The sequence below is a fragment of the Caretta caretta genome, chromosome 9 (assembly GCF_965140235.1).
Source record: "Caretta caretta isolate rCarCar2 chromosome 9, rCarCar1.hap1, whole genome shotgun sequence".
Lineage (NCBI taxonomy): Eukaryota > Metazoa > Chordata > Testudines > Cheloniidae > Caretta > Caretta caretta.
In genome coordinates this window covers 83,454,580-83,482,449 of record NC_134214.1, presented here as the reverse complement: position 1 = coordinate 83,482,449, position 27,870 = coordinate 83,454,580, and the positions used below count along the sequence as shown (strand labels likewise).

Sequence of the window (27,870 nt, the reverse complement as noted above, 5' to 3'; positions counted from 1 at the left end):
GCTGGACTAGATGTATTCTTAAGATCCCTTCCAATCCTACATTTCTAGAATTTCTTTGCTTTTATGGTAAAAAAGTGCGAAGAAACAAAATGAAACAGTTCTTTTCAGGTTGAACAAAATGGCTGTTTGCAATTAAGTTTTTGACAACTTTTTTAATTTGGTGAATTTTTTTTTAGAATTTTTGGTTTTGTTACAGGAGGAATGGGATTTATTTTCTGATTTTTCACAAATGCAAGCAAATGTAAAGAGTCATTTGTCCAACTCTAGTTGTGAGGATGAAATCCATTACGGAGGGGGAAACGCTCAGTCAAAACAGCCATATAAGTAGACAGATAGACTAGGCAGTTCTCTTCTGGTGGCTTTCAGGCAGCTCCCAGCATTCTTGTTAACAGCAAAGAGTTCTTGCTTTTTCTCTTACTCCTCTTCTATAAACAGCAATCCACAGTGGTCACAGTGCTGCTGGCCTCTTCTCTTTAGATCCTACTACCACATAATCTTACCTATTCTGTCTTTCAGTGTTTCAAATGAAGATGAAGAGATGAACACACCTCTCTGACCAAATTCATCTTACTAGGTTACTCCAAACCACTAGACCTCCAGGGGTTACTCCTTAGTTCATATTTGAAAGATTAGGATTTGTACACACACACAAAATGAACTAAAAATTGGTTTTAGTCCCCACCTTTAGATAATTTGGTGCAAATCTATGTGGACACTTCTTTTGGAATAAGAATGTTCTACTTTAATTTAAATGGTAAAAAATAATAGACCTCAACAAAATAGGACACTCAATCTGAAATAAGTGTGTCCACACACAGACTTGCACCAAAATAGCTAAAGGTGTGAATTAAAACAAATGTTGCTATTTTGGTTTCAGTTTGTGCGTAAACAAGCCCCTAAATTCACCACCACAATGGCTAGAAACATAGGTCTCATCCGTGCACTGAAATTCCCAGACCTATGTGTGTGGCACCCCATTACTTTCAATGGGGATCTGCACCTGCAGACCTGTTTGCAGGATTCCCATGCTAATGTTTTTTTTAAAGGAAAGCTAAGGACTCAACCCTGCAAAGACATAGGCTATGTCTACACGCACACCTTACAGCCATGCCCCTGTAAGGTGTGCAGCGTAGCCGTTCTTTGTCAGCAGGAGAGAGCTTGCCTGCTGACAAAATAAAACCACCCGCAACGAGAGGCGGTAGCGCTCCCGTCAACAAAGTGCTGCCCACGCTGACACTTTTTGTTAACAAAACTTTTTGACAAAAGTTTACTGACGAAAGTGCAGTGTAGACATAGCCTTACACACACACTTAACTTTCTATACTGTAAGCAGTCCCAACAAAATCAATGGGACCTTACCATGCATAAGTTAAGCACCTATGTAGATCTGTTCAGAATCAGAGCCTGAGAGTGACAGAGAGGACTTATTAAACAACTGTGACTTTTTCACAAAAGACAGAAATACTTCACAGCCAACAATGCCTTTACTTATACATTCATAGAGACAGGGATAAAGTGTGCATGATGCTGGAAAAGCAATCACAGGAAGGGGAACAGAAAGAAGACTCAGCAAACATGCTGGTAAGAGAATTGCTTTGGTGGAGAGATGTATTTTGCAGACAGCAAAATGTTAGAGGCAGTTCTACTATTGTTTTTATTTTAAATGTTGTGTTTGGGAGATTATACTGTGGAAGTCAACAGATTAGCCAGTGAACTCAACAGCAACGCCCCCACCCCACTGCCTGTCATTTTTGTGTCCTTGCATCTTTCATTCTGAGCCCTTTGAATTATTGCAGCAATCATTCTGGCCATGCACAGTATCTGCAGAGATCTAGGACTTAGACTTAAACTCTGGTCAGAACAAAGGGTGCCATGACCTCACACAGGGCCCTCAGGTTAAATTTCTTCTCTGTTTAGGATGCTTCAAGTACAACTTTATGCTAGTTAGCAGTTTATTTTGGATATGGAGTGACTACATAAATGAAAGGTTCCATTCTGCAATAATACCATCTGATACCTTTTACCCACAGATCTCAAAGTGTGCATAACCAACATTAATTGACCATGCCCACAGCATCCCAGCCCATTTTATAGCTGGACCAAGTGAGGCACAAAAGTGAAATTACTTGCCAAAGATCATATATTGTAGCAGACCAATAGCAGAGCTGACAATAAAAATAAAAAAATCCCAATTCACAGTAAATCACATTCCCAAATAAGAGGGTCATCTATGAAATTGGAAAGGGGGAGCAAGGTTGAAACAGCATGTGGTGCCAGACAGATGGTTCCATAATGCCCACCCACTACATGTGACTATTTAAATATGCTGCAAAGCAACTCTACTTAGGTGAAAAAGAATCCTTTCTAAAAGCCATACATTTTAAGCTTTATAGTGAAGCACAACAATACAGCTTCACAACAGAAGTATTAGAATGGAATTCTGGAAAGCACTTTAAAAAACAGGCACTGAACATTACATTTTGACAACATTATAATTACAAAGTTGAAGGCACAATCTTGACAGAATTGTAGTGTAATATTACATACTTATAGGTGTAAATTTAAACAGACAGAACAGTACTAAAATTAGTATTTCACAGAATTGTTCACCGTTCCTTTTCTGATACCAAACTTAATAAAAAAAGATTCCTCTAAAGTTAAAAATATTTACTTGGAACTTCTGGTTTCTTGGCCAGAAAACAAAATATTCTTATCGGCTCATGTAATTAAACATTGCCCTGCTTCTGTTCTGATTTTGTTGGTCTTACAGCTCCTTTTGGTATCAAATTGATTACATGTAATAAGAGGCATGCCTGTATCATTTGTAAAAGTTTACTGGTAAATCCAGTGTAAAATTTCAGACAATGATTATTTTCAGGGCTTTGTTTTGTTTTTTTAAATAAACCAGAGGTCTTACATCTATCTAATGACAGTACAGGAAATAATAATAATAAATAAACTAGTTTGATGCATAGTTTCATTTGTAACTGAATATTTTAAAATGGTTTTGATGACACATAATCACAGGATTTCAAGATGTCCATAGACAGGAGTAAAGTATATTTACAGAAAAAAATTATCACATTTACATGTGTTCAAACATTTTACCTTTTATGCTACTTCACCTGCACTGTACATTCAAACTGGAAAACATTTTGGTTTTTTAACTTCAAGCACAGCATGAAATATTTTATTCACAAAGCATCAACATAAACATTCTAAAATGTCAGCAAGTTCCTATACCGACATTTACCAGGAAAAAACCCTGTTTTCAAAAAGACTGACTCAGATTTTCTGGACCAGATGTACAATGCAGAGTATGTCAATGCAGTGTATATTCATTCAAGTGCAAAACAAATTTTCAGTCACCTGATTAAAATAAGAGGCTCCTTGTTATTGGATACCACTGTGCATGTGCAGTAACTGGATCAAATACTGGTTTTAATGATGCAGAAATAATTAAAGAGGGACTTTCATACAAGGAAAACTTGCAGATTTAACCACATCTATTCATCTTAAACACTGAGTAATAAATTGTTCTCATTACCGTATGTTTGCTAACTACCAACCAAGAGTTTAAAACCAGGATTTGTCCCAAGTGACCATTCTTGATTCCTGAAGTAAAAGTCTTAATTTTGATATTTTTTCCCATGCAACAGATGTGATAAGCATAGGATTATGAACCTGTTCCTGCTCCCACATAAGTGAGTGGCAAAATTCCCATTTTTGAGTAGGACAGGGCCCAATTGTATTTGTTGCAAGATCAGGCAGAAGATGACCAATTACTAGCATAATTCAAAACCAGTTCTTTTGTATAAAGAAACAGGCTGCTGCCATGTAAAATTCCTCCTTGAGAAAACAAATCAGGCAGAATACTCCCCATTGCACCTGCTGAGTCTTGCCAGAAAGAGCCTCTGAAAATGAGGGTAGGTGAAAAACAAAACTGGAATCATGGAAGCAACGTATGTGATCTTAAAGCAATAAATGCTGCATGGCAATATTTTACTGGTTTCTACATAACAATTCATCCACTAATCAGAAATAGCTGTGTTGTTCAAGACTGAGAATACCACTTAACAGAATGGCTTTACTATAGCATAAACTAAAGTTTCCTGACACTAAAAAGGACAAATATAATCAAGATTGAAATATTTCTTAAAATCTTATCAGTTTGTGATCTCATGAAACCAAATTCCTGAATGGAAATTTGATGTTTTCCTACTCCTCATTTTCTCTTTAATGTGGAAACAACAAAAAGTTATATACTGCATTCAGCATTACGATATGTGTAAAATACTCTCTCATCACACCCTAGAGACAATGTATTCTGCTGCACAAAACTTCCTGTTTTCAGACTTTGATATTTTCCCTTGTGAAGCGACAGTCATTTCAGTAGTGAAAATTATACATTAAACATTTGCTTTTGACATTTTACATAACCTGTGCATAACCACTGATTCTCAATTTAAAAACTAGAACACTAAGATTTATTGTTCTCTGTGTCTATTCTCTGACAGATGGACTGACCTCTCTGAAAAACACAAATGAGAATTAAACTCTCACACCATGGATTAGACTTCATGGTATAGTTCCTCATCATTATTTACCTAGTAAACTGGTAAATAGCTCTCTCAGCAAAGGATTTCAAGAATAAGATTTGCAGATTAGCCAATATTCCAGGGAGGTAAATGGTTGATAAACACCTAGTTGCTTTCTCAGTGAGAAATTTCATTTTTAATATTTATGATTAGCGATCAAAAATCTAATTTTGAGAATTCAGTATTATAACAAGTGAAGGTGGGCCCAATTCACATAGTCTGGATCTGGATAGTCCCAAATTGACGTGGTTGGGAACCCAGGTTTTGGTTCAGGGCTCTGGTACACTATTAACATCTTTACAAGCAATTGACATTAGCTCAGTAGGTAGTAAATGGAGCAAACACTGTGTGGTAACATTACTTAAGTGTGAAGGCGTAATTGTAAAGATTACAATGGTGGACCTTGTAACATCAGTATGAATCACCGCAATTCATTTAAAGGGAATTGGCAGGTGCTGGTAACTAATAATAACTCCACTGAATGCTAACAGGCTTTTTAAAAATAAACAATAATTCAGGTAGTAGCATACTCTATTACTTCCTCAGAAGAGCATGGGAGAAATCGCAGGTGGTGTGCTTTCTGAGCTAGCAGAGGCTGGGAGAGGCAAGACATATCAACCCATTCTGTGTGTACTTAATGTGCTTTCTAGCAGACAATCTCAGTCGCAGGAGTGTATTGGGACACAGATATACAGAGAAAGGAAAGAAGTTTAGCGGGGAGAAGATGGAGGGAAATAAACCAAAGCTCCCTCAGTTCTCTCTCTCTATATGTGACCAGGATCCAGATCAAGGGAGAAGAGATGGCAAGGGGTTTGGTTTAAAAACAAAAACAAACAAAAAAAACATTCTAAGCTTTTGCAGGACAATTTCTTGTATGGAATAAGTTATACATGAGAGAAATCCCAAAAGTTATGCAATAAGGCACATCCATTTGCAAATGAAGAGCACTTTTAGTGTTTATAGCTGTGGTCATCAACATCTTTGATACAGCAAACATATCAGCCATGCTAAACATCAAGAAACTGTCCCCAGTTGCCTGTTGGTCAGTCCTCTACTCCATTTCTGGTTCCCCTGTGTTTTCTCTTAATTGTATTTCAGCATCTTCTAGAAAAATAGCGTGACATTACTAGCTTCTTAGCTACATTACCTGGCTTCACCTGCAGGCTCCAGCCACCACTGCCCTTTCTTTCTTTGCTGTGTCTGGTAAAAAATACTGGAAGGTCACTGCAAATAAATGCACCAGCTTCAGTGTTTAAAACATGAAAAAATATTTTCTTTCCTGTACAATTGGGCAATTAATACCTAGAGAAGATAAGAGGAAAATCCTTAAAATAAGTCAGACCTCTGGAACTTATCAGTGCGTACAGAATTCTAGCCAACTGTATCTTTTTAAGAGCCTTTCATAATGCTGTGTCTTCTTCCTCTCTGAAATCTCCCACTAGAAGTGAGTGCTTATCTGGTTCACTGAGAACAATGCTGTTGAGGGAGCGTTTATCTGAGAACAGGGAATTTAGTGAGGCTCTACTATAACTGATGATTTGATCCATTAGGCTCAGTTTGGGAGAAGCTGTCCCAGTATCATCAATTCCAACATGGACACATATTTCCGAACGACTCTTCTGTCTCATATTGCCATGGGCACGGGGCTCATATTTCTCATAACTTGGTTTCTTGTAGCTAAGGAAAAAAAATCCAGTATAAATTAGTTGGCAGTAACTGTGAATAGAGACAACCCGATGTGGAAAGAAACTGTACTGCAGATGCTCATGTACAAATCAGTACAGTTAATACCCACTGCCATTCATAATTTGAATACATAGTGCAGTGTTAAAAACGTCTAATTTCTCATCTTTTGGTTGATTCTAATACCAAATGAGAGCTTTATTTTAAAACAATAAACAAAAGGGGAAGGGAGAGCAAAACAGATTCGTACCACTTCTTATATTTAACTGCTTGACTGGGTATTAAAATTCCAAGGTACATTCTGGTAGACAACATCTACAGGTTTTGTTAATGGAAGAGGCATACTATGGTTAGGAAATCATCGCCTTTTCTACCCATGGCCCTTTGACGCCTGCACTCGCTGGTTCCCACACTATATGGTATCACATCTACCACAGCTCTCCATTGAAGTTGGCTGAGGGGTAAGAAATAACACAAGCCATAGCATTTAACAGGGTACTGTTTATTGCAGTACTTCATACTGTTAAGTCCTCAATGCCTGCAGGTGTGGTGTTCCCAGCTGTGTTGCATCATAGCCACAGAATCTGTAGAAAAGCCAGCATGGCAACAAAACTTCCCACAGATTTTCAGTGACAAGAGTTATTACATACTAAGTGCACTACTGATTTTTATAGCTCCCATCATGTACACCTGGCGTGGTTGCAGTTCAAACTCACATGTTTAACAAAACTGCCTGACATATTTTGAATCAACTGGCTACACCGATGAAGCAAAACGGACAAAAAAGAAACCAAGAAGGAATTGTATTGAGAAGGTGACCATCCTGAAGACAGCCACTACTAAAGATGGACTTGCCTGAATTCCAGAGTTAGGATTAGAGTTTAGAAATCTCTAACTCTTCATCCTGTGCTCAGTTCACTAGACCCCTCTGCCTCTAAACTAAGAGACCTATGACTGCAAATCAAAATAAATACAGAATTTTTCACTTACAGCTTTAGCAACAGAGAAGAACACACAACGGAAACAGAAGAGGCAGCCATTGCAGCAGAGCCCATCCATGGCTGCAAAACGATACCAAATGGCAGAAAGACACCTAGGAAAGAAACCAGCACTGATTCCAGAAAAACCATATAAGAACAGAATAATCCTTATACAGTACCTTTAATGCACTGTATACAACCAAGCAAGTGTCCCTATGGATGACTATACATGAAGTTTTAGTTGCATTTTAACGTTAACAAACATGACTAAGTTCTAGTGTATGCAAAACAGAAACACAGGTAGGAATAATCATTTTGTCATTTCTATACTAAAATTTACAGCTGTATTAGCTAAAATGGGTTATCTAGCATGTGTTAAAATACAACAGAAAGTTCAAGTGCAGGCGTAGCTTATTTTCCCTGCAGTAAATGGTTCTCTTCATGAAGTCAAAACCATGGGTTTTCACGCCTCATTCAACAAAACGTTTCTCTTAAATATATGTCGATGTACAGACCATATCTATATTAATCATAATAGGGGATAGCTCCCTGCTACTCCACCACCATCTCTTTAAAGGTAAAGAACTTGTATTGATAATCACTCACAGACAAGAACGATGGGTACCATTTTATGGAAAAAAAAAACCCACTGCAATCATCTATTAATAAAGCACAATGTCAGTACTACAACAGAACACTCACGTACCAGCAGCAACAGGAATTCCCACGAGATTATAAATTAGAGCAAAGACAAAGTTGAACCGGATTGTTCTGACGGTCTTCCTTGATAAATCTATACTTGCCACCACATCCAACAAATCGTTCTGCAAATTAAAAAGTGTTTATAGGAAAAGTCAAAGAAAACTAACGTCACAAATGAAATGTTATCATATTACTGTTTTCAAAGCTAAATACTGTGCACTGAGCATTTCTAAAAGATGCAAGTGTCTCTCTAATAGGTGTCTTTAGATTGTCAGTCCTTCCTCTATTTTATGTTTGTACAGTGCCCAGCACAATAAGTGTTTAGAGTCCCTGGGCACTGATGCAAAACAAATAAATATGTTTACAGCAACGTTAGTGTTGATACAGTCATTTGTCAGGGTTCCTATCAAACTCTGTTTTTCAGGCATTTATAATCAGGCTGTGAAAATTCATTATTAAGTGCAACTTAGCACGCAGGAAGATGTGATCAACAGATGTTCTAGGTGTGATCTAGGTGTTATAGCGTCCTACCAAAATAAAGTTTAATTTTCAATGTTCCATTCCTTCCCCAAAGGTCACCCTCATTCCCCCTCCTTTACCCATCCTCAAACTTGGCACTGTTGCCACAATACATCCAGAAAAAGAAAGCTGGCTGCAGCTTCCTTCCAGAGCCAATGAACATCACACCTTTAGGAGTCAGAGAAACATAGTTTCCTCCCTGCTCCAATTCCATTGGTCTGTAGGGATGGAGCACATCATCTCTGAAGTTGTCCCAGTCAGGCCAGTGTTGGAGTGAGGGACTGAGCACAGGTCCCAAACAACAGCTTTCACTTCACTGCCTCTGGCATGGCCCCACCCATTTTTCTTTAACGAAACAAGCTTAGTTCCATTACTCACCCTAATTAAAACCACATCTGCTGCCTCAATGGCTACATCAGTGCCTGTGCCAATTGCAATTCCAACATTAGCCATGGCAAGAGCGGGGGAATCATTGATACCATCTCCCACCATTGCTACCCGCTTGCCATCCTCTTGTAACTGTTTCACTTTGGCTACCTTGTGCGAGGGAAGAACCTCAGCAAACACTTTGGTGATGCCAACCTAAAGGAAGAGAAAGAATAAAACCATATTACAACTTTTCCATGTGCTGTCCAAGATTCTGTCTCTGAATTTATATGCTTTCTGTTCTCTCTGGTGAGGAGCAGACAGTATCCCTCTGAGTGAACAAAATACAATCCAATTTCACTTTAAGTAACATACCACACTGGAGACTTCCCCCGCCACTGCCACACTATTTTATCATTTCCCCAATGAGGTCACTGGCACAAGGGAGAGCCTAGTCTATTTTAGGGATGTGACTTGATTTTAGCAAGAAAAGTAGTAATTGTGATTACTGGATTAGCAAAGGGAGACCAATTCTATTAAAAAAGCTGAAATTTAAAAAGTTAATAGGAAGATATAAAGCAGGAAACAGTCCTAATTCACCCTTTTAGCAGAGAATTTACAGACTGCTGAGAAGACACTAATTGCTATAACAACTCAAAGAAACCAAGGAGATCTAGAAGAGTAATCTTTCTCCAATGATCAATGTATTTTCATGCCAGCTATTTAAGTAGAGATACTTACATAGATAATTGCTTGAGGAACATTCAATAATAAACTGATTTTATTATGCACTATGAGGGTTAAAAGGGACATCATCAGGCTAAAAGTCCTGATCCAAATCCGATGTAAGAAGTGCAATACACTGAAGTCAGAGTTATAGCTGCTTATAAAAAACCTACAAGTGTTTCTGTACTAGTTACTAACATCTTGGATTTTTTTTTACACTGTTGGCACTTTTCACCTTCAACCAATTTTGCTATGTATGAGTGTGGGGGGTAGCGGGGGGGAACACACTAAAATATGAAATGAGATATTCCCTCCCCTTGGAGTAGAGCATAACGGAGTTCATTGGGTGGGGTAGGGAGAATACCATGAAGAAAATTGTAAGTCAATTAGATATTCAGCAATTTACCTCAGAGGCAATATATCTCGCTGTTTTACTGTTGTCTCCAGTCATTAGAACAACTTCTAAACCCATAGTCTTCAAAATGTGGACTGCCAATTCAGCTTCAAGTTTCACTGTATCAGCAATAGCTATCAAGCCACACAGCACTCCTAATACAGACAGCATGAAAATGAACATGTTCCTATTAAAGTTCTTTTCCCCACCTTTAGCAGGCAGTGGGTCCTAGAAGACCCTCTCAGAGCCCAAAGGATTCTCTCTCCTTCTTTATTAGTCTCCTAACCCTTAAAAGTCCTTGTAGTGTGCCCAAACATCTGTGCAGTAAAGGAGAAATGGACGAGGCTCTATCTTTCAAAACGTTACAAAAAGTTGAAAGCTAGAGACTCATTTGTGGTCACATGATTCTATACAAGAGCAAGGTATTATTAATTATTCTTAATTATTAATAGTTTCAAGGTCAATTGTTTCCCTCATCACTTTCTATTTAAATGCTCACAAGTCAAATCCAATAACACAGAAAAGGGACAACAATCTTACCGTCAACAGCTACAAGGACTGCAGTGCAACCTCTACATTCGTGTTCAATCATGGCATTATCAATATCGCTTTTAAGAAGGAGGCCATTTCGATTCATCCATTCCCGGTTTCCAATGAGAACAGAATACTTTTGATGATTCAAAGTAGCTGAAGAAAGAAAATACAATCCTACAATCATGTGGATACATTTGGTCAGACAGACTAGTAGCATCATTACCCAAAATCTAAATAATGCTTAGGAACTGTTTTCTTCTTACCCAGCCCACAAACGTTTCTTTTCCTGTTTTTTTGATAAGTAAATGAATTAACTGTTCTGCAATAGGAGGCTGATAGCATTTACTTGGACCTACAGTTGTAACATGGGACAACTAATACACATGAAAGCCATGAGCTGAGCCTCTTTTGAGCAAAGACTGGTCAAGAGTGTAAGTTACATGAAGATTTTGGGTAGTAATCATCTGGGAAGAAGCACAGTTTTAAAGAGAACACAGAAAGGCAGTGGGAGTAGACTCCCATGTTCTATTTCCAGCTCTGACACGAATTACCTTTACCACAGAACTTTAAAATCTCTGTGTCCCACTTTAATAGAGCTCCTTTTAGCCCACGTGCCTTGAGATATGGAAGCATCAATGACCCCATTCCACAGATGAATAAAATACATAGCTATTTAATTAAGTAAAGAGCAACTCCTTTGTACCTCCAGGAGGTTGCAGACCCAGTTCTCCAGAGGGGAAAGGTTAGTGATCCATGGCAGCCTCTTCCCCCAGCATCCTCAACAAAAGTCAGACAAAACCAGATCATCATTCTTGGCACAAATTTTATTTTACATGTATGTGTCAGCTTACTTGGCAATTTGGCATCAATAATCAAGGCAGGTTGCATTGACTCCTCAATGTTCTCATCAACTCCTATGAGTGTCATATTCTTAATATTATTTTCTTCAACCTTCTCATTCCTCCTGTACAGCAATGCTTCAATATTGGTGACTTTACAGCTAATGCCACAGCCTGCTACTACCTGAAAATCTGTACAGGTTCCAAGGGTTTCTGAGTCCAGTTCCTAAGATAAAAGGTCAAACATTTTCTGAAAAATACAGAACCAGTTGCATTTATAAGTGTGCTGACAGTAAATTACACCCAAACCCAAATCTAGAACATAAGCAGATAAAATGCAATCATCAAAACACAAGTTTAAGTGTCAGGCTCCAGTGTAAACAGTACCAAATCACTCTCATGCCTTCATCATTTTCAACTTTCAGAACTCTCCAAGTAAAAGGCCACTTCAATAAGCCAACCACTTTCTAGTCAGTGCAAGGTTATTCACAGACGCACACACAATATTGAGACAAAGCTCTATAGGAGAGGATCTCTATCACTGCAAAATATTCTGCCCATCTAAAAGAATCTCAGTACCATACCTTCTTGCAGTATTTTGTTATTGCTGTCCCCAGAGGGTGCTCACTGTTACCCTCGGCAGTCCCAACTATTGCCAAAATCTTATTACGTGGCATCTGGTTATCCTCCACTAGAATCTTCACCTGCATCACTACTGGAGTTCCATGGGTAATGGTTCCTGTTTTATCAAATACCACCACCTTTACCTGCAGCAAAACAGAAAACTGCATTGTTGCATAAAGGTCTTACTGCAGAATCATTCAGATGCAAAGTTACTGTCCAAAGTTACTACCTAGCCACTTACAGACAACATGCAGTGATAACTTCTGTGTTTGGAAACAAATGCAGAATACTGGCATGTAGAGTCCTACTATAAATTAAAGCCTTGGAAAAATAAATAACATTTTTTACCTTATGAGCCATCTCTAGTGGTTCTCCACCTTTGATCAATATGCCATTCTGAGCTCCTACCCCAGTACCCACCATCACAGCTGTTGGGGTTGCTAATCCCAATGAACAAGGACAGGCAATGCACAAAACTGTGATGGCGGCTTGGAAAGCAAAGCGGATTACTACTTCGGTTTTGGAAATGCTTTTATTGTAACCCTGTGGACGCAGAAACACATTTTAGTAACCGAGTAAGGAACACTGTAAACCACGTAGTCAACTATACATTTTCTTAGTCACAAAGGCATATTTGTAATTACATAAAAAAAAAAATCTATGTTTGAAGAATGTTAAAGTTGAAAAGTAAAGCACTCGAAAGTTAGTAAGTACCAGAATTCTGATTGCCCACGCAACCTTATTCTGTCCTATATTGCATATACATATCACATGCTATATTTTACCCATAAGACACCTGCCTCATTCTATTTATTTTCTCAAACTAAAGAATATAAGCCATGAGACTCCCTGAAACTGTACCATAATAAACAATACTCTAATCACTACAGATGGTGATTAATGGCCTATAAACATTCTCCACTAGACTCTTCATCTGCATCCTCTGTCAGAAAAAATAATCAAGCAAGAAACTGCCATCTTAACTGTCTGATGGTGCAAATTAGGGCCCCAGTCCTATACTGAGATCCACCAGTGTGTAAAGTCTATTGATTTCAAGCTGGATTCTCCATGGGGCTGTGCCAGCAGATCCTGATGCAGAACTGGGACCTATATTGAAGAGATCATCTTTCCCAAAGGAAAGGAAATTTGGAAGGTTCAAGGTTTTTGTAATGTCAAGTTATTGCTTTGTTTGTTTTAAAAAGTTAATAATTAGTTTAATAATTAAGTTAACCAATTAAAATATTTTTAAAAACAAGATATTTTTGTTAATCATTGAACTCTTTCAGGTTTGTAAGTTCGATACTTTTTCAAAATAAAGTTCCCATTTCTGAGTCTTTTTAGTAGAGAAGCTGACACTTTCAGTCCTAATTTGTATCAGACAGAGCCATTGCTAAGTAGTACTAATAAGGGCAGGCCTTCACGACCTGCCGGATCAGCGGGTAGTGATCGATCTATCGGGGATAGATTTATTGTGTCTCGTCTAGACGCGATAAATCGATCCCCAAACGTGCTCCCCTTGGACTCCAGAACTCCAGCTCGTGAGAGGCGGAGTCGACGGGGAAGTGGCAGTGGTCAACTCACCGCCATCCTCACGGCCAGATAAGTTAACCTAAGATGCGCCGACTTCAGCTACGCTATTTGCGTAGCTGAAGTTGCATATTCTGGGTTGACCCCCCCCCACCCCACACACACACAGTGTAGACCAGGGCTAAGATAGCTGCTTTCCAAGTAATTTTAAATATTTTGTAAAGACTTAGTTAACTATCATGTGCTATATGACTTTGCACTTTTCCTTTCATAAGCAAAAATATAGAAAAACATTCCAGCATGTGAACAACATACTAGACAAATGACTGTGAGGATATTCTAGGATGGAACTGTTGCAGTCAAACAGACTTCTGTTACACCTATTATTTAATAACATTTAAGAAAGTGATTTAAGAGAGTCACTTACATGAAAATATATTTCCACAACTTCAAAACTGACAAACCCAATTACAATCCAAGCGAAAAGGGTAACCACAGAGACAGCCACAATAAAAGGAACAAAATAGCCACTAAGTTTATCTGCAAATTGCTGGATTGGAGCCTACGGAAGAGAAAATACAAAAACATAAATTCTAATCACATGATACTCTCTTCCATGCTTTTAAGCACTAGTGTAACCAGAGTATCTCAGCATATTCAACATATACTTCTAATAAAACCTAGATAGTCTCTCAATAGTTTTGACATTTTGACATGACTTTAGAGAATTAAGAGACTCAGAACTTTGAAGTTTTGAGTTCAAAGTTTCTCTGATTGATATGTGGACATTGCTTGGTGTCTTGATTTTAAGACTTATACTGAGGTTTAAAAGACTCTAAGCTTTATGCGATTTGCTGAATAGAGGCCTAAATGAAGAGGCAGAAACTAATAGTTTAAATGAATGCCACTATTCAGAAAAAAGTACCTTTGAGGTTTGTGCCTCCTCCACAAGTTTGACAATCTGAGAGAGAGTTGTATCAGCTCCGACGTGAGTTGCAGAGATCAGCAGTGACCCATTCTGATTAATAGAACCTGCAATAACTGTACTGCCAGGTTTTTTAGTCACAGGCATTGCTTCACCTACATAAAGGCCAACAGCAGACATTAGGCTGGCAAATTCTGATTTTGACAGTGTTATTTTTCCTACTACTCTCTAGTCCTAACATACAATTAGAAAACATACAAGCAAAATAGTGAACTTTAATCTCCCTTGTTCATAAGTATTTGATGCAAAGAAATATTTTAAATTTTTTTAAAAGCAAACAGCTTACCTGTGATGAGGGACTCATCTACCATAGACTGTCCTTCAATAACATAGCCATCAACTGGGAATTTGCCTCCTGGAACTACTTTGACAACATCACCCCGTTGAACCAGTTCAACGTCAACCTGATCTTCACTGAGAAGGGAGTATAGTACATTTAATAAAACATGGTTAGTGATGTTACCAAGTCAAAAAGCACTTTTCAGGATTATATTCAGCAGAATCTCACCAATTCATACATTGCTAATTGATAAAGGGCATTTTGTGATGCTTTATACTTTATTATTTATTATTTGTGTACTTGCCAATTCAGAAAATCCGTTCAATTTCAAAGTGCAAATTAGCAAGGTTCCACTATGGGATATCAGAATGGTATCAATTTTATTACATTTTAATGTTACATCTGGCAAATTCTCTTAAGTTGAACAAGTTATTTGTTGTGCATATCTTCAGCAAGGTAAAAGTATTAGTTCAAAAACAAAGAAAAGAAAGGAAGGACAAAGCAAAATACCTCAAAAGAATGTTGTCTGGTCCTAGGTGAACGAGAGTTGCTTCTGTAGCTTGTAGTGAAATTAGTCTTGAAAGGGCTTCCGATGTTTTACCCTAGAATATGAATTGACACGTTTCCCTTTGATCACGCTATCAACAAAAAATAAATCACAGGCTAAACAGCTACATGCAATACAATTCACCCTTTAAAACAAACACTTCTTGCAAACTGACTAGAAAAAATAAATTTGACATTTTAAATGATTTTCAGCAATTCTGAAAACCGTTATGCAACATGAACAAATGATAAGCAATCAGGATAACACTTTCCCATGTGATTTCATTTTAAAACATGCACACCCTATAACTACACACATGTAATTTCCTGCAATTTGTAGATGTAACACTTTACATCAAATATTTATAAAAATATAAAGTTCAGTCTTGCTTCTGTTTTCTTACAAGCTGCGATTTTGCTTGCTAAGTATTGCCTCTGTATCTCACTAAAAAGTTAATCTTTCATGCTTTCTAGTGCAACCTGTCTCAAACATTTTATAGTATTTTATTTCATGTCAACCACATGAGCAGGTACTTTTATTTTGCTTTACCTTTGCCATATGTTCTAACCACCGGCCCAATGCAATGAACACAAATAGCATAGGAGGTGTGTCGAAGAAAGTCACAGGATTCACTTTTGCTTTTTCAGCCATTGCAACTAGAAGAATAACGAAGGAGTAGACAAATGCAATGGTGGTTGCCAAAACAATGAGCACATCCATGTTAGCAGTTTTATGCTTCAGTGCTTTGTATGCTTGAATGTAGAAGTACCAGCCCCCAAATAACTGTAACAACAACAACCACAACTGTACTTTACTCATTTGAAAATACAAAGGCAAAAATTACTGCTCTAAAGCTACTTTATTGAAAGTGAAAGGTGCAGGGTTCTTTTCCGTGCATCCTTTTTTAAAGTTCAGGTTAAAAAAGTTTAAATATTAATATTTCAATTGATATGAAGAACAAACATCTAATAAGTCTACCGCAAATCAAGGGAGCTCAAATTAAAAAAAGACTAATAATTACAATGCTAAAATATAGAAGATGATGGATCCAATCCTGCTCTCACTGAAGTTAAAATACCCACTGATTTCAATGAAAGCATTCACAAAGTGATCTTTTGTGCTTAATTTTTTTAATGTTCCTTTATAAAAAGACAATTTCTATTTGTGAATTTCTAATGACAGCAAACTGAAAGTCACCATGTTTTTATTTACCTGAACAGGGACACACAATAAAAAAGACAGAAAATTCATTACAGACAATCCTGGCAGGACCTGACGCTCCAAGAACATAGAAGAGTGATAGGCCTCCATTTCCTCCTTGCTCATGTTGCGATGCTGGTGAACACCTGAGAAGTGACTGTCCATAATCATCATGTAAATCATCAGCGCCATTACAGGAATGCAGAAAACCAGACTCACAAGAAAAGATCTTTTCCACCTTAGATAAGGGAAAAAAATTATGAAAATCTGACTTGTTTCACAAGTAACAGATAATTAATCATGACACAGATAATAACATTTTAGCTACAATGTCTGTAGAGATCAACAAAGTAATTTGTGAAAACTACACTACTGGTTCAAAAACAGCCTCAAATTTTATAAGAAGAATCAATGAACATTTAAGTAGAATTTAAAACAGACTGAGTAATACTTACTGCCTTATTTCCTGTTTGTGGTCTAGATGGCTAGCAGATCTGTCCTTCTTGACTAAAGAAGTATCAAAACCTAAATCCTAGAAGAGAAATGTAGCAAGGATTTGATTTTACCATACAGAGGATTAATATCACAAAAGATACACTTTCATCTTGATTTGCAGGTAGTCATCAATACTGCACAAGGAGAAAACACCTTCAACTGTATTTCTTTGTCCAGGCAAGTAAATATCACCTGTGATATTATAGTTATACAATTTATACCATGAACGTGTTAACTGCTCTACAGTACACAAAAGCCATTCCCTGCCATCTAGAAAAAGGAATTTGCCCACTGGCACAGAGAATTGGAACATACTTATGCGGGCAATGTAAACTTATTTCTACTTTTTTTAAGACATCTTGTGCTGTATAGAGATATTTGTAGGTTATCTGGTAGAGCAGGCCATGCATTCAACTTGCTTCATTAGCACATTTATAAGGTCATTCTTTCACTTTCTATGTCAAAAGGTACCTCAGAAATAGCTGTCAGACTTAGGCTTCAACTTGTTCTAAAATGCTCTTCCAGCCTTTCCTTGCAGGGCATGGACAAGGTCACCAAGGAGTACTGTTCTGCTGACATATGGAGTTTCCCTGACTGCCAGAACACCTGTTCTTTATGTTGACTTCTCTACACCGATGGTGAGAAGAGTGGGTGGAAGAGAAAGTGGACAGGATTTTGGTGTTGATAAACCTCTGTTCCATAACCATTACATACCAAGAGTTCTTGTATTCCAGGGTTTAGAACTCTGGGAAGCATATTGGATATTCTATAAGATTTTCAGTGGCCCAATGAAACAGTTTAATACCACGTAAGCACTTACCTCTACTGTTTGTATAATATCTCGAGGACCAACAATCTCAGGATCATATTTAATGTGTGCTTTGTTGGTTGCAAGAGCCACTGAGCTGTATAATACACCTTTAGTCTTCATAAGGGTGGATTCTATTTTATGTACACATGAGGCACATGTCATTCCTCTCACCTGTTAAACACAAATTCTTGCCTGTTATCAAAACCAAAGACTGATTTTTTAAAATATTAGTGAATACTTTTTCATCTATTACAAACAGAGAATCTGAGAAAAAATAGGAAACCATAAACTGTGCTTTTGTTATCTGAGTTATAGCATCCATAGATGGTATAACAAAAAACCCTTTTGGAATATACAGCTATCTGACCAGCAGGTGGCACTGTGGCTTGATATTTGAATAATGTGTAGGTTAGCAAATCCACATATAGTTTGTAATATTTATCTATATTTAGGTTTTATTTTGCTGCCCATCACCACAGTATATGAGCAACTTCCTACCAAATCAATTGCAACAACAAAGTCTCTAGTGGAGGCATATAAATTGCACATCTTCACAGAAGGTTGAAAAATTCTGAATGCTACTTTTTTCCATTTATAGTCAATATACAATTTTTAAAAAGACTGAAGAGGTGGTACAAAGATCAGCATTTCAGCTTTTTGCATCCTTGCTAATATTTCAAGCTTTCAATAAAAGGCATGGATTGAATACACTGGGAAAAGGTACATTTGTCATATATTTGGGAGGTTTGTTGCTATTTGACATGTATTATTGCATTTGTTTCTAAACCACCTGTGCATAGCTTTCCACTGACATTTTACCTTATAGAAGCAGATATTCTATTTGAAAGTCATATTTTCAGCTAAAAACTGTCTACGTATTTTTGGTAAAAGCAATCTTTAAGATTACTCTAACAAAGATTAAAAGATTAGAGGGGAAAAACAGCTTTTCCCCCCTTTTTACCCAGTTCCTAGTGTAGACCAAGGTGTTTGTGCATTGGACTGCACTGGGTGAAAAGTTAACTTCAGCTGTTTTGTTGATTGTCAGTCACATTTTCTGTCTCACACTTAGCATGATGACATCATTCTCAAGTCTTCCTCTAGGGGTACTCACATGCACTATCCCTAAGCTCTGGAAGAGTATGTTTATTAGCAACAGCAAAGCTGGAACCGACACCGAAGAGGACACATGCAGCAATCAGGAGTATGCATGAAGAGGAAGGTGGGGAAGAGGCAACTGGAGAATAAGGATGGTCTACTGGCTAAAGCGCTAGCCTGGGATTAAAGAGACCTGGGACCAGTTCCCTGGTGCTTCCTGTGTGACCTTGGGCAAGCTTTTTAAATGGGGATAACTCTACTTCTGTATATCACAGGAGTGTTGTTAGAATAAATACATTAATAATTGTGAGGCATTCAAGTACTATTGGTAATGGGTGCCATTAAGACAGAGAGACATATGTAAAACCATGTTTGGTGTTGCTATTCTCAGATCTGCCCATAAGTCTTCTATAAACATCAACAGAGGAACGTAAGAACTCTTAAAATTTTTAAAATATTTTTTAACTCTGTACTATTTAAAGGTGCTTTATCAGAATCTTGAATTTATCTTTTAATCAATCAATACAGAAGTTTACACTGTCATTTTAACTATAGATTTTATCCCATGGTAACAGCCAAATGCAGCTATCTATTTTACAAATATCTATTTTTCTTTGAATCAGACAATCCTATCTGTACGGAAAGCTTTCTAGGAAGTAAAAACATTACACATGCACATTGAACAATAAATATAAATATAAATTATTGATATGGTTTATTTGTTAAAATGATCTGCTTACAACAAGTTCTAGAATTCCATCTCCATCATAGTTTTCCATAACAGTAGCTCCAAATCCCAATTCACGGATTAGATCTGCTATGAGTGATGGCTGTATGATAGCAGGGTCATATCTCACTTCTGCCTTCCCTGCCATTAGAGCAACAAGCACAGAACATATTCCTAGAAATATACAACCAGAAAGTACAGTGTTAATTAAACATTGTATTAGAACAATGTGCAAACACATTTAGTTTAGTAAACATACTGCTCCTCAATCACCATATTACAGGAGGCTAGCAATTACCCACATTCACTAAGACTGTGAAACAGGTAGTCTGCACCTAGCATACTGTGGGGGCACTTTCAGAACAAGCAATAAAAGGTAGGCTCTGAGAGAACATGTGTACTGGACGAATCTAAGTCTAGAGGTAAAGGAAGACGATGAAAACTGAGGGAAATGCCAGATTTACTACTTGTTTAAGTTGGTTAATTTCAAAAATTCCAGTTTATGATACATTAAGGGAGCTCGAAAACATCCTCAATTTTTTTTTTCAAAAATTCCTTTTAAGAAATTTAAGAAACACACTTTGTAAGGGTTTTAGGGCTCCCCACTATTTGTATTTCCAAAGGCCTTTTCTGTAAGAAATAAACTGATTGAATACATGTGGGAAAGAGAAAGGAACTAACACACAGTCCTGACAAACACAGAACAAAAGAATTTTCTCTACTTTCCAGTTTCTCCCAGCACCAAAGGATTAAAGCATCAAATAGTCCAAGATTTGTCCAACTTTCATATTATTTTAAACTGATTAAGTATAGCCTTCATTTGCCATTGTTATTTGACCCTGCAGTATTTTGCTTCTGCAGAGCTCCTCATCCTGTTAGCAAAGGGAGCACAAAATTATGGTCATAACTATGAATTACATTTTGGACCATGTAACGGTGTAAGAGCTTGGCTCTTTATCCCTCCCTACTTGCTAGACCACAAACAGTTTTTATGAGTCTGCCAATGCCTCCAAGTTACCAGGTCTATCTGGTCCTTTAGGTCAAACAGTAAAGGCTCATTGCTTTTAGTTCCGGGGACCTTGGGTTCCAACCCCACTGATGACCTAAGGCGGGGAGGAGTGAAGGGGAGAAAGTAGTTACCACAAGGAAGTAAAGCAGGTAAAGCATGGTTAACTTGGCCTCAGTATGGGCTTGTCTGTGTAATGGGGAGAATTAGCTAACACTGAGTTGAAAATCTGGAAAGCATTTTAAGTGTGCTGAACAAACAAAATGCAATTGTCTAGCTTCTAAAAGGGCAATAATGGAGAGAATACAAAAACTGAATGGAGAAATGAGTGCCTTTTTAAAAGGAATTACTTGCCCTCTAAAAAGTTGAAACAATTCATTTTGTACTGACCAGAGTTTTTAAGGATTAAAGATCCACTGTGTACATCAGTAACTGGTTTACTCTCAAAATGCAGGAGACTCTCTGTATTGTACATTGTCAATGTGTTGCACATGTTGAATGCTAATTAATACCATGCTATGGGTGGGACAGGCAAACAGAGGGTATGTACCTAGGAGTAAGTATGAGATCAGAGTTTTATAAGCTGCAGCCCCAATGCACAGGGGAGTGATGTACTGATGAATGAGAAGCTTCAACTTTATGTCACCCTCTATGCTCTCCCTTGTGCTTTGGGGCTGCAGCCGATAAAACTGTTTTAATCTCCCTAGAAATCAGAAAGTTGATTTTACAATGTGTTTAATCCTTTGAGTGCTATAATTCCACTACTGCCAAGGCAATTTCATAGAATCATAGAACATCAGGGTTGGAAGGGACCTCAGGAGGTCATCTAGTCCAACCCCCTGCTCAAAGCAGGACCAATCCCCAATTAAATCATCCCAGCCAGGGCTTTGTCAAGCCTGACCTTAAAAACTTCTAAGGAAGGAGATTCTACCACCTCCCTAGGTAATGCACTCCAGTGTTTCACCACCCTCCTAGTGAAAAAGTTTTTCCTAATATCCAATCTAAACCTCCCCCACTGCAACTTGAGACCATTACTCCTTGTCCTGTCCTCTTCTACCACTGAGAATAGTCTAGAACCATCCTCTCTGGAACCCCCCTTCAGGTAGCTGAAAGCAGCTATCAAATCCCCCCTTATTCTTCTCTTCTGCAGACTAAACAATCCCAGTTCCCTCAGCCTCTCCTCATAAGTCATGTGTTCCAGATCCCTAATCACTTTTGTTGCCCTTCGCTGGACTCTCTCCAATTTATCCACATCCTTCTTGCAGTGCGGGGCCCAAAACTGGACACAGTACTCCAGATGAGGCCTCACCAATGTCAAATAGAGGGGGACGATCACGTCCCTCGATCTGCTGGCTATGCCCCTACTTATACATCCCAAAATGCCATTGGCCTTCTTGGCAACAAGGGCACACTGTTGACTCATATCCAGCTTCTCGTCCACTGTCACCCCTAGGACCTTTTCCGCAGAACTGGTGCCTAGCCATTCGGTCCCTAGTCTGTAGCGGTACATTGGGTTCTTCTGTCCTAAGTGCAGGACCCCGCACTTATCCTTGTTGAACCTCATCAGATTTCTTTTGGCCCAATCTTCCAATTTGTCTAGGTCCCTCTGTATCCTATCCCTGCCCTCCAGCGTATCTACCACTCCTCCTTGTTTAGTATCATCCGCAAATTTGCTGAGAGTGCAATTTAGAGTAGTATGTATCAAGTGTGGCAATGGAGCTTTATAGTCAGTGTGCAGGACCACATACTTTATACCCAGTAATGCAACAGTTTGTAGGATGTACACTGTAAAACAATCAAAATTCAACGGGTGGTTGTTTCTCCCTCTAACCCCACGTTAAAATTCCACTACGACAGCTGTAAAGATATCTCTAAAACACGTTTAGAGATTTAACAGGTTTTACTGAAGTATATCTCACCATCTTCTCTCCTCAAATTTCTCTCAATATTTGCTACGCAGGAAGCACAGGTCATGCCAGTGACCTGGATGTAACACTTCGATGGAGTCCTTGCCTCCTGTTTATCATCATGGACTGGTGACACTTTGGAGCGCAGCGCTGTTTTGTAAAGCATATTATCCTGAGAGTCTAACAGCACTTCCAGTGAAGGTTGAGTTATTAATACCAATGGTTCTGTCTTTGCTGGGGAGTGGGAAAAAAATCATAAATCGTGAATTTATTAACAACCTCTGAAACAAGTTATGACCCAGACACAACATAGCATGACTGCACATTACTGTAGTATTCCTGATTGAGAAGCCGAATTGCACTCACCTTATCAGAAAGATGCATGTATTTGCTCTGTGGGTGCTAAGTCAAATAACTAAGCCTACCTCTGCTCTGATGCCTAAAAACCACTCCCTTAGATACTAGTTAGGTAACTGACAAACTGTGACTTCTGTTTTTCTGCTCAGCTGTGTTCATTTTGTTACCTTTTTTACTCACCCTCCCACATCATCTGTTTTGTCCTTCTGTTGTATCCTGTCTGTTATGTAGATGGTTAGCTTTCTGGGGCAAGGAATGACTCCTTGTTATATGTTTGAACAGTACTCAGGCCAGGCCTATATTAGAAAATTAGGTCAGCATAAAGACATCATTCAAGGGTATGAAAAATGTACCCTCTTGAGCAATGCAGTTAAAATGACCTGACCCCTGGTATAGACAGTGCTAGGTTGACAGGAGGGCTTCCCCGTAGACACAGCTACCACCTCTCGCAGAGTGGGAGTACCTACATGGACGGGAGAAGCCCTCCCATTAGTGTAGGTAGCGTCTTCACCGAAGCAGCGCCACTGCACTGTAGACCTGCCCTAGTTGTGACACCAAGCACCGCTGTATTTACACCTTACCCACTATTGTAATAATCTTCAATTAATCCAGAGGACTAAGGAAATGAGTCTCCACACTATAGGGGTGGGTCTCCACATGTACAAGCCCCATTAGCATGAAAAGTAATTATACAGATAGTACCTCATTCAGCAAGTTGAGTCTGTACCCCATACGTCTGTACATTTAATTCTAGGCAGTATGATATGCTGAAGGGAAGTGAATTAGTTATACAAACTCGGTACAAAAAATGTAGCTTGGCATTACCTGATAAGGAAGCATCAAATCCCATGTCCTCTATTGCAGATCTTAAGTCTTCTGGACAAGTTAGGAGAGGGTCATATTTTATAGTCCCATTATGATTCACAAGAGACACAGATATTGATTTTACACCTGGCTTTTGGGAAATGACTCCCTCAATAGATTGCACACAAGAATTACAAGTCATTCCCTCAATATTTACCACAGTAACTTGACTAACGGATTGGTTTGTGCTGTTTAAAGCTGTCTGAGAAGATTTCACTGGAGATATCTGTGCATCGAAAAGCTCAACGCTTTCACATTCATCAGGAAGACTGACTTTAAACGTCTCCGGTGATACTGCCTCTATGGTTCTTCTCAGCGCATCTATGCTGATGAAGTCTGGGTCGTACTTTACAGTAGCTGTTTTCTTCTCTAAAGAAACTACTATGCTTGCTACAGATGGGAGTGCTGATATGCTGCTCTGAATATTTAAGACACACGAATTGCAGTGCATGCCATCGACTCTGAAAACAATGGCCTTTAAGTCATTAATATGCTTTGGACTTTTTTGAAGTGTTCCCTGTGAACATTTGGTTTGGGTGTTCTTTAAACGCTCCACCTCAATAACACCCAGCTTGAGGGGTTTGGGCTGTTTTTTGATAAATGCTGTGAAACCCGCAGCTTCAATTTGGTTTTTGATTTCCTCTGCTGTAATTAGATGAGGCTGATACACAATAACAGCTTCCTGATTGTCCAGGGAAACTAAAAATTAAACAGAAAAATGTATTAGTGTCTTTGCTCCCCATCCCCTCCTCATCACATTCTATTTAAATATCACTGACCATAGAGAGTCCTATGAACAGCGCATCTTGTCAATGGGGTAAAATTTTTAAAAAGTGATTTAATCACTAAGTCTCACTGAAAGTCAATGGGATGGACTTAGGCTCTTAAGTGCTTAAATCACTGAAAAGGGGACTTAGATACTTTTGAAAACTGTACCCAAAGTGATCTAGTTTTTCTACCTTTGGTGCCTAATACTGCAACAGGTCTTAATCTCCTGTTGCATCATTTTTTGACCTTTTCCTAGAAAGTTCATGCCTTGCCCAACAGTGTGTTAGTTATTTCTTACATTAATGCTAAACAAACTCTTCCATAATAGACCCCCAAGTCATTTTCTTTATGTTATAGACAATTAAATGTGTGTTTCTGCCATCTCCATTTATGATACTACCTTACATACAACATTATTAGTTATTTAAAGTTAAATATAATTAGAGCTATGAAAGAAAGAGGAGGTCTATTACTCTGGTCTCAATCAAAACGTAAAGTAATCACGTGAGACCAATAGCTTGGTCAGAGACTGGGCTATTTTCTTTATGACACTCTGTCAACAAACTTCAATACTAATTGCATCCTGTTGTCTCTAGGCCTAGCAGTCTCCTGAGCAAAGATGATGCACCTTACCAAACTGTAAAACGGTTTTGTAAAGTAGGCAAGTGCTCACTCACTGGGGAAGGGAAAGAGACTAGAATGCTCCTGTTAGAAACTAGAATCGGATCAAACTCATTTTCACTTGTGCTCTAAAACGTAAAACTGTGATTCCACTGATACACAGGTGAATCATCCTACTGAACGACCTAACTTCATGACAGATCGCATCAACAGATATGAAAAAAGGACAGAGTAATCAATTAACAATCTACATGTAAAATTAAAATAAAGCATTACCTTTAATCCGCTGTACCCCTTGCAGTTTGCCAAGCTTTCCTTCTATGGTGCTGGTGCAAGAATGGCAGGTCATCCCCTCTACCTTCATCCTTAGCACAACATCACATGCTTGGGACCAAATGGAATCTTCACCAGTCCCTGATGTCTTCTCTGGTGCTGCAGTATTTAAATCTATGCCTGGCACCATTTGAATAATCTGGTTGCAATTTATAATAGAAGAAATGAATGTCACAACTGCAGTTTTTTGGTCAGAGGAAATTTTAACACCTAAGATACCTTTGTTCTTTAGTAGGGCGTTACAGATCTGTTCACATGTTACATGTGACTGAGTAGGAATGGTTAGAAAAGTAGTGTCAAGTAAAACAGGTTGTGGGTCTGAATCAGCCAGGGTAGCATCAAATCCCATGTCAACTATAACTTCCTGAAGGGATTCTGGAGTCTGGAGTCTGGGGTCATAGATAATGGTTGCATTCTTTCCTTCCAGAGATACCTTGAAGAGGAAAAAAAATGACTTAGAGCTAATACCACCCACTAGTTTAATGTCAAATAGCTTTTATCTACTGTAGGATAAGCATGAAAAAGACAGTTACCTTTTCCATAACTGGTGTTCTTCGAGATGTGTGGCTCATGTCTATTCCACAATAGGCGTGCGCGCTCAGCATGTGCACCGGTGCCGGAAGTTTTTCCCCCTAGCAGTACCGGTAGGGGGAGAGCGCCCCCTGCGACCCCTGGAGTGGCACCTGCCTGGCGCGGTATAAGGGGAGCTGCACACTCCCCCGGACCCTCAGTTCCTTCTTGCCAGACAACTCCGACAGAGGGGAAGGAGGGTGGGATGTGGAATAGACATGAGCAACACATCTCAAAGAACACCAGTTACAGAAAAGGTAACTGTCTTTTCTTCTTTGAGTGATTGCTCATGTGTATTCCACAATAGGTGATCCCAAGCTATATCTGTTGGAGGTGGGTAGGAGTTCACAAGTTCCCAGGACAGACTACCACCCTGCCGAACCCGGCATCATCCCTGGCCTGGGAGACAATTGCATAGTGCAAGATGAACGTGTGAACCGAAGACCACGTGGCGGCCCTACAGATGTCCTGAATGGGGATGTGGGCCACAAAGGCAGCCGACGAGGCCTGTGCCCGAGTCGAGTTTGCCCTCACAATGGGCAACGGGGGGACACCCGTCAGCTCATAACAGGAACAGATGCACAAAGTGATCCAATTGGAAAGCCACTGAATGGAAATCGGCTGGCCCCTCGTGCACTCAGCTGAGGTGACGAATAGTTGCAAGGACTTTCTGAACGGCTTGGTCTGCTCAAGGTAGAAAGCCAGAACCAGTTGCACATGGAGTGTGTGGAGACGGCACTCCTCACTGGACGTGTCGGCCTTGGGGCAGAGGACTGGTACAAAAATGTCCTGACCCATGTGGTAAGCAGAGACCACCTTCAGGAGGAATGCGGGGTGTGGGCGGAGCTGGACCTTATCTTTATGAAAGATCGTGTTCGGCGGCTCGGAGGTCAGGGCCCTGAGCTCCGAGACTCGCCTGGCCGACGTGATTGCAACCAGGAAGGCCACTTTCCATGAGAGGTGAGACCAGGAGCACGTGGCCAATGGTTCAAACGGGGGTCTAGAATACGGAAAAAGACAGTCCAACCCCTTGAGGAACTGGCCAGTCATAGAATGGGAAAACACCGTGTGCCCCTGCACCGGTGGATGGAAGGCCAATATGGCTGCCAGGTGCACCTTGACTGACGAAGGCGCCAGGCCCTGAGCTCTCAGGTGGAGAAGGTAGTCAAGAATAAGCTGGACCGGGGCGGTCATGGGAGAGACACCATGGTCCGCCACCCATCTAGAAAAAAGGGACCACTTGGCCAAATAAGCGCGGTGAGCGGAGGGCCGTCTACTTTCAAGGATGACACGCTGAACTTGTTCTGAGCATGTTCTGAGCATGTCCTCTCCTCTCCGCCTAACCACTGGTCAGCCACGCCATGAGGTGAAGAGCCGCTAGGCTGGGATGGAGTAGGCGGCCCTGGTCCTGAGAGAGCAGGTCCGGGAGGAGCAGCAACAGCCACGGTGGAGCTACTGCCAGGCCCGTGAGGGTCCCGTACCAATGTTGCCTGGGCCACGTCAGAGCAATCAGGATGACCCAGGCCTTGTCCGTCTTTATCTTCTCCAGGACCCTGCTGATTAGAGGGAGCGGGGGAAAGGCGTAGAGTAGCCGGCCTGACCAGGAAGGATAAAGGCATCAGAGATAGTGCCCCTCCCCAGGCCCCCCCGGAGCAGAACCGGGGAAATCGCCAGTTCTGTCGAGTCACGAATAGGTCCACCTAGGGAGTTCCCCACCTTCGTAAGAGCCGGTGGGCCACTTCCGGGTGGAGGGACCACTCATGTTGCAAGGAAAAGTCCCTGCTCACGCAATCAGCTCTCTCATTCCAAGCA

At 39.5% G+C, this 27,870-nt stretch overlaps 1 protein-coding gene across 5 annotated transcripts in view; it reads right to left on the bottom strand.

Annotated features, from left to right (window-relative positions):
* Positions 1-137: 137 nt before the first annotated feature.
* ATP7A (ATPase copper transporting alpha) overlaps positions 138-27,870 on the bottom strand; it is a 61,666-nt gene continuing 33,933 nt past the window's right edge. For 4 of the 5 annotated variants that reach the window (XM_048863399.2, XM_048863397.2, XM_048863398.2 and 1 more), the window contains exons 3-23: positions 25,432-25,921; positions 23,728-24,465; positions 22,558-22,779; positions 19,646-19,806; positions 17,820-17,981; positions 16,960-17,036; positions 16,517-16,742; positions 15,854-16,087; positions 15,268-15,359; positions 14,764-14,891; positions 14,418-14,572; positions 13,920-14,054; positions 12,314-12,508; positions 11,926-12,108; positions 11,354-11,567; positions 10,509-10,655; positions 9,981-10,123; positions 8,861-9,064; positions 7,968-8,085; positions 7,272-7,374; positions 138-6,275 (exon numbers count right to left, since the gene is read on the bottom strand). In XM_048863399.2, coding sequence (XP_048719356.2) covers positions 5,999-6,275; positions 7,272-7,374; positions 7,968-8,085; positions 8,861-9,064; positions 9,981-10,123; positions 10,509-10,655; positions 11,354-11,567; positions 11,926-12,108; positions 12,314-12,508; positions 13,920-14,054; positions 14,418-14,572; positions 14,764-14,891; positions 15,268-15,359; positions 15,854-16,087; positions 16,517-16,742; positions 16,960-17,036; positions 17,820-17,981; positions 19,646-19,806; positions 22,558-22,779; positions 23,728-24,465; positions 25,432-25,921 — 4,404 coding nt within the window. In that variant the 3' untranslated portion in view covers positions 138-5,998. The remainder of the gene's footprint in view (positions 6,276-7,271; positions 7,375-7,967; positions 8,086-8,860; positions 9,065-9,980; positions 10,124-10,508; positions 10,656-11,353; positions 11,568-11,925; positions 12,109-12,313; positions 12,509-13,919; positions 14,055-14,417; positions 14,573-14,763; positions 14,892-15,267; positions 15,360-15,853; positions 16,088-16,516; positions 16,743-16,959; positions 17,037-17,819; positions 17,982-19,645; positions 19,807-22,557; positions 22,780-23,727; positions 24,466-25,431; positions 25,922-27,870) is intronic. The other variant, XM_075132491.1, reaches the window with a different exon arrangement.